This window comes from Tauraco erythrolophus, chromosome 4, assembly GCF_009769465.1.
Source record: "Tauraco erythrolophus isolate bTauEry1 chromosome 4, bTauEry1.pri, whole genome shotgun sequence".
Taxonomy (NCBI): Eukaryota; Metazoa; Chordata; class Aves; order Musophagiformes; family Musophagidae; genus Tauraco; species Tauraco erythrolophus.
Window position 1 is genome coordinate 85,359,225 of NC_141468.1, and position 7,259 is coordinate 85,366,483.

Here is a 7,259-nt window from a genome sequence, read left to right on the forward strand (position 1 = left end):
CCATCTTGGGTAGGCCTAGAGAGCTTAATTTTATAGAGAGCTAATATTCTTGGATTGGGAGCTTGATGGGTTTTCTTTCAGCATTTATTGTAGCCATCTGGATGCACAGATAAGGGCTGCTGTGAGTCCTGGAAGTGCATTCCTGAAATGGACAGTAACACATGCAGTAGGAAAGGTAGTGCAAAGTATTTCTAGCTTTATCTAGCATCTTTGCTCTCTTGAAAAATGACTGCTTGGCGTGTGTATGTGTACTTCTACTGTTTGTTTTGGTTTTGTAACACTAGGCTCAGACACCGGCAAATCATTGAATGATTGAAGTAATCAGGATGATTTGCTTAGATAAAATACATATTTAAGACAAAGAGCCTAGTTTTTCCTCTTCACGTGATCAAAAGAACGAAAACAGATTTGGTTTCACGTTCCGAGGTAGAAAGAGAAAAGAAAGCTTTAGGGGGGGCAGCTATGGAATGTGCACACAGCTGGGTTGAATAGTAATATTTCTTGTTACTTAACCTGCACATGCTGTCTACAGTAAATCTAGATTTTTCTGGACAAGCTATGGGCATACCTTCAGAGAGTTCAGCCTTCCAAACTTAAAATCCGCGGATGGGACGTGATTATTCCCCCCACGCACACTTTTTTTTACAAGATTTCTGTACTTGCTGCTAAAAATCTACGTGAATAAACCATGTTCATGTATATGGCAGACCAGATGAGCCGCAGATGCTACTTTTCTGTTTCCTGGGCCTGCTTTTGCAGTATATGATAAATAATCTCTGTCTCTCCTTGTCTTGCTCTTGAGAGGTTATGGTAAAGTGAGACGTAGTTCGTGGAGTCTCAGTGCCCTCTTCAGTCCAGGATGTGTAACTGGTTTAATGGACGTTAACGCTGGCAGACACAATCAGTAAATGAAATATTTCCATATCTGCTGGAACATACAACTAAGTAGCTTCTGGTACATGGAGGAAGTCTGTGCATTCTTCAACTTCCTTTCCAGTAAAGCTCTTCTTGGCACCTCCAGCTTCAAGAGGGCACCTTTTTGCTGCTTTGGCAAATACTGAGTTTTTCCTTCCATAGCTTTTGTGTTTTCATTGTCTCCCTTTTCCGCCACTGTGTTCAAACCTGACTCTTCCACGTTTTCTTTACCTCCCAGGAGTATTTCTAGGTCTGGGTCTTAGTGGGGTTATTCCCACCCTGCACTTTGTCATCTCTGAGGGGCTCCTGAAAGCAGCCACAATGGGGCAGATAGGCTGGCTGGCACTCATGGCATGCCTGTACATCACTGGTGCTGCACTATATGCTGCCCGCATCCCGGAGAGATTCTTCCCTGGCAAGTGTGACATCTGGGTGAGTCTACAAAATGACTGGATTAGGAGACCAACGTGAAAGCTGGTTCCCTTTGAAGCTAGAGAATGTTGTATCGATGTTTTCTTATTGCAAGTATCAAACTGCTGCACCAGAAGCATAGGTCTTAAGGGGCCAAACAACCGTGGGCTCTCTGAGTTGGCCTGCCTGGTGCCTCTCTTGCTGAGTTGTCAAGAGCTGGCTGGTCTGAGATAACTGCTAACGTGCAAATTTACCCCAGCACGTGTACTAGATAGCTTTAATAGATGAATAAGCAACACTGGTGAACCTTTTTGTGTGTGGGGATGATCCTGCAAACACACATCTTACCTTGCTTCTGTGCAGAATAGCCCATGGTTATTTCTCTGATGCTCAGCGTCTTCTCTGAGAATCTTCACCATGTTCTGGCTCCTTATCTTGTGTAGCCAGTGAAAACACTGGGCAGAGATGGTAGACTTTGGAGGAATCTCTGGCCCAGAAGAAGGGAAAGTGGGGCGAGCAAGTGGATGGGTGGGGGAAACTTGGAGTGAGGGAAAGGATCATGAAAACTGTGAAGGAGAAGTACGTGGGGAAGATGTGAAGAATGAAATTGGGTGGAGCAAGAGTAGAGGTGAGAGGGAGGTGGACCTTTGGAAGGCCACTGTACTGGCAGTAGGGTAGTTTAAGGGCCCTAAAGAAGACTAGAAGAATGAGAAAGAGGCCTGGGTCATTTGAGTGGCTTTTGCACAGCACTAGCTTGCTAGGTTTTTTAAATGGCCAAAGCCTTGTTACGATAATGAGCTAGACTCCAAAAGCACTGGTCTACCACCAAGTCCTTTCCAAGCTTCCTGTGGAGCTTGCAAATACACATTTGTAAAAATTTTTCGAGAGCATTATCCGTGTTGGTACGGCTTCCCTCAAACAAGGGCACACTTTGTCGTGTAGCTCCCTCACGGTTTTCATTCTGCTGTTCTATAATCAACAGCATCCTGGGCATTCATTCAGAACATCTGGTTCTTTCTAGGTTCTAATATAATACCTTTTTTTTCCCCTGTTTGTTTCTCTGTGGCAGAGAAATAAAATAACATTCACAGTCCACTTGGTAAAACTTAGACCAGTGACCAGAGCAGAGTTCCCACCCGTGAGCTGTATGAGATGTATTTTTATCAATAAACCACAGTGCGTGTTGTAGGGGAACTCATTTAAAAATGGGCCTGCTTAAGCCTTTTGCCCAAAACTCTGAAATCACACAGATGTGCCATAGCATTTATGTAGCATATTTGTTGATTGACCAGCTCGTTAAGATGACTTTGAGGGAAAGGGATGTGTGTGTGTGGAGAATTTGATTATTTTGCTAATGACAGGAGAAGCGTGGCCTTCAATACACAACGTGAAGAACTTCACAGCTCGTGGTTCGAGGTGCTGCTGCGTGTTACCGTGTACTTCAGCTGAACGTGTGGCTTTTTTGGAGACAGGGTAGCACCAGAGCCCAAAGTACCCCGGCTGAACAGAAGTGTTTTCTTTCCCACAGTTCCACTCCCATCAGCTGTTTCACGTCTTTGTGGTGGCAGGTGCTTTTGTGCACTTCCATGGGGTTTCCAACCTCCAGGAGTTCCGTTTCACGGTCGGAGGAGGCTGCACAGAGGAAGATGGGATGCAGTAAAACCAGCCTTCAGCCCAAGACCGTAACCAAAACAGCACCGCGAGCGCGGTTGAAGCATACAGGCTAGCAAAATGAATACCTAAGGAGAATCCAAGTTTCAGCTGATGGAGCATGGAGCTTCGTGGGGATTCTGACTAACCAAGATAAATTCTATACCTCAAGCAATGGAATGAATCAATTTGAAGACCAGGAAATTCTGAAACCCTAATTTATTCTTGGGATCTACAGATTGAGCTACAGAGGACCCTTTCCAAATCGGCTTCTGTTCAATGCCATATTTATTTGTAGAATTTGGGGAGGGATAGCTTAGCAGTTTCCTTTTTTTTTAAAAGAAAAAAATCAACGTTAAATTTATATCCTCTTGGAGGGTTTGGGAGTTGATTTTAGATGCTCTTTTGGGAGAAAAACAAATTGTAAATAAGATTTCTAACTTTCTGTTTAAATAAAATTTATATAAATGTTTTAAACAATGGGTGGGGTGGGGAAAGGGTTTTTGTAAAGAATGCAACATGCAAGTACCACACACTGTTTCAATTTTGCACAAAATAAGTGATTGCAGGAGGACCAGGTAAAATTCCCAGGAGTGAAGCATGTTGGCCCTGCAGATTTTCCTGGTGGCCAGCATGCCCTGGGCAATGTGGGGTCCTGGCCAGCACTTGGAGTAGGTTCAGTACGTGTACACAAGGGTTGTGAAGGCTGGATTAGTCACGATGTCGTCCAGGTCACAGTGTTAGCAAGTTTATTTACTCGAGTAACTCAGAAGATCCATCTGTGCCCCGCCTAAGCGTGTGGAGCAGCTGCCTTCCAAGCTTGCGTGGCCTGTATGGTTTTGGGTAGAGGATCTTAGTTAGTTGTTTTGGTTCTCATCATATGAATTGGAGCACGATGGGATAACTGCACACGAAATGGCAAACAGTCCTGCTCCATCAGTGCCTGCCTATACCCAAAGGCCCCCGTTGAGTAGATGGTTTTGCGGCCCTGCTCGGTTTTGTCTGGACAAATGGCGGTGCACTTGTCGGAAGGTAGTTGAGCGTGTGAGGGGAAACAGAAGTAGAGTTAAGGTGGACTGGAAGGAGGAAGCTGTGCACTCCAGGACTTGGAATTAACAACCACTGCAGACCTCAAGCACGTTTCCTTCTTGTGTGTCAGGCTCCAGATGCCAAGGGAGTTTGCAGTTTTTTCTTTCTAAGAGGAAAAATCCGCAATCAGCCCAAGGCAGTTCCATTTTTTTTTTCCTTAGGTCTGCTTCCCATCTGTGCTTTAGCAATGGGACTGCTGGTATTTCTTAAACGTAAGAGTTCAGTTGGATTGCTGTGGAGCAGGCACACCTCCTCTATAAGGGGAGGCATATACCCTTCTCTTGGAGTAATTGATGTAGCTTGATCTTTGGAGCCCAGTCAGAAGCCAGACTGAGGGAGAATCTTTGGAGTTGTAAGATGAAACTTGAACGTTTTGTTTGTTATGGCACAGGTATTGCTTGGAGTGTTTAGTTGGAAATTCAGAGCAATTACCTCTCTTACAGATGAGTTAAACAGCTTGTAAAATGCTGTGTTTCACAAGGAAGGAAGGTAAAGGGTGTTCTTTTGTTGTGTGTTTTTGTTGTTTGGGGTTTTTGAGACTCCTGCAAGTTTGAATTTTCATCCTTCCAGAGAAAAATGTGGCTTGCAAAGATCTTCCCGTACCCTGGATATCACGGAGTGTGGTTTGGGGAGTTCCTTTGCTTAATGGAGTCAAGTAGAAGCAGAATGCCCTCCTAATGTTGACTGGATGTTAAGGCTTCACCCCTCGACTGGAGTCTTTGTAAAGCCTCTGAGAGCAAGGTCAGCTGCAGGAAGAGGTGCTGTAGCAGAGTCTGCGAGCTTAGAGGGACGTGTTCTCAGTAGGATCGCTGTGCTGGATGCCTGTAGGGCCAGAAGAAGTTCTATCACAGGTCTGTGGGGTACTAAAACCAAGTAAAGAGCAGTGTTAACTTGGATGTAAGGACTAATAGCACTGGCATCCCAGACAAAGAGGTAGAGTTGCCTGGCAGGAAGCATACTGGTGTTTGAGAAAAGCATGGTACATATCAGAATCCGAGTTGTCTGTGAGGCTCTTTGGGATACCTCTGTAACAGTACCAGCAGGAGTGGCGATCTCCGTCTTGGATCATCCCACGTTCACTCCTCGAAGGGTGATTGTAACCTGGTCCTACACAGCACAGAACTATTACAACGACACAGTACTCCACCTGCTATTCTTAACCCAGTCAGTCTCTCCGTTCCAGAAGTTTGTGTGTTCCAAGAAAAACAACCCAGCTGTGCACTTTTCTGTAGCTCTTGCTGAGAACTCTTCCCAGGTTGGCACCTGAATGCCTTACTCTCAGCAGTCAGAGGCTTGCTTGCTCTGTGTGCAGGTTATTGCCATAGAATAGTTAGGACCTACAGCTTCTTTCCTTCCCCATTAAATAGTGGCCTTGTTCAGTATATTTCTTTTTAAAAATTGCTTACTGTTGGAAGCAATGAAGCACATTCTGGGGTTTTGATGGCTGGGGACTCTGGTGATGGTTCCATATAAGATGGGATCTTATTACTTGCTGTATTCTTAACTTCTGCTAATAAAAGAACCAAATGGATCATTGTCTAGTTTGGGTCTTTCCGTGCCATGTGTGAAGCTTGAAAGAGTCGCTCTCGTTTTCCTCCTTTCCAGCACTTACAGGCAACGCTTTGTAGGTAGAAGACTTCTGCTGGTGCAGAAACCAAACTGGTGCCTAAAGGCTTGTTAACCTACGGTTGAACTGATGTTTGCTGCGTGCTTCCTCAAGCAAAAGCCAGCGAGTGGGAGAGTCTGTGCAACTGAAACATTAGTTCTGCTGTGTAGGATCCTCTTGATGTCTATAATTCACACCCGGTAAGTGCCTGGTCTTGCTGTAGGAATTCAGTTCTGCCTGATGCACTTAAACATCACAGCAGACGGGTGTCCGTGGGCTGTGCTGCCTCTTCGTTACAGTGCTAACCTCGAGGGAGATTTGTTTTTCCAAAGTCTAGACTTTTGCTTGATGCCTACTGGAGTCACTAGTTGAGGTACATGGCTGATAGTGGTGTGGGAGAAGGAGGTGGTGGTAGGTGTGTCCGGTGCCACCACTTCATGAAGCTGCCTGACATGAGAATTCCCCTGAATTCAGAATAATACCATTATTCTGAACTTGCAGAGAATGAAAAGCCTGGGACAACATGTGTCCTGTCCCACCACCTCTGCTTGTTTTTGACCTCTGCCGTATTTTAAAAGTAACAAACTTTGAGGATGAAGTGGGATCGGTGTTACTACTAAATTTCGTCTTTTGTTTTGGAAAACTTAGCTGAACCCATGCTGTAGAGCGAGGGCATAAAGCTGCAGGGTGGTCTTGGGGCTGGCTAGCCTTTGCCAGCTCTCTCCCTCCATCCTCCATCTGAACCTAGGCTAGCTATAATTTCAAAAGTTATCCATTTCACATGTTTAGAGATGATAATTTTCAGTGGCTCAGTTTTCCAGTTCCTGGTCTTGCAGATTTTGAAGCTCATGGCATGTGTACTACCCTCTTCTTCGCTCCAAGGTTCGCAAAGGGCTTTCTCTTCCCACTGCAGGTTGGGTGCTGGGGGGTAACGGGCGGACAAGGGAAAGGAAAAATAAGCCAAGGAGTCGACCTGCATGGAGTGTGGTGGAAGGAGCAGCAACTGGTATTTGTGGACGGTTTTGGAAAGCCAAAGGTGAAGCACTGCAGGATGGGAGCTCGGGAGGAGGAAAACAGGCAGGGGGGACTGAGGGTGTGAAGAACAAGAGCTGGAGGGGAAAGAGGGTGGGTGCTGGAGACCTTGGTGGTTGCAGGTGAGTTTTTAGGTGAGTTGAGATTGGGAAGAGACACTTAGGAGACCTGGGCCCAAATTCCTGGTGTAGAGGAAATGCCTCCTAGCCTGTACCCAAGTAAGGGATTGATTGTCTTCTCCTGGTATGCAGGGGTGGGCAGGAGGCAGGTTTGGCTGGGCAGCGAGTGGGGCTGCTGCTGCTGACCAGAGCAGCCCTGTGCCTGGAGTGGGGCCTTCTGCTCCTTCATGGCCATTCCTTGGTTGTCAGGAAACACCTGTGGGCTGCCTGGGCAAGATATGCCTAATCCTCCTCTTGTGTTGGCTCACACTGAGTCTGGGCATCGACAGCCGTGCTGTTTGTCAGTTACTTGACTCAAGATACATGTTTTGAGTGACTTGTAAGAGCCAGCTCCAGTAAATGACCTGGGACAGCTTGAGCTCTCAGGATGGATATTC

The 7,259-nt window shown here is 46.0% G+C and overlaps 1 protein-coding gene across 3 annotated transcripts in view; it reads left to right on the forward strand.

The window, feature by feature from the left end:
- Positions 1-5,596, forward strand: part of ADIPOR2 (adiponectin receptor 2) — a 45,879-nt gene extending 40,283 nt beyond the window's left edge. For all 3 annotated transcript variants that reach the window (XM_086609656.1, XM_086609657.1, XM_086609659.1), the window contains 2 exons: positions 1,154-1,347; positions 2,855-5,596. In XM_086609656.1, the coding sequence (XP_086465782.1) occupies positions 1,154-1,347; positions 2,855-2,986 (326 nt within the window). In that variant the 3' untranslated portion in view covers positions 2,987-5,596. The remainder of the gene's footprint in view (positions 1-1,153; positions 1,348-2,854) is intronic.
- Positions 5,597-7,259: the final 1,663 nt, after the last annotated feature.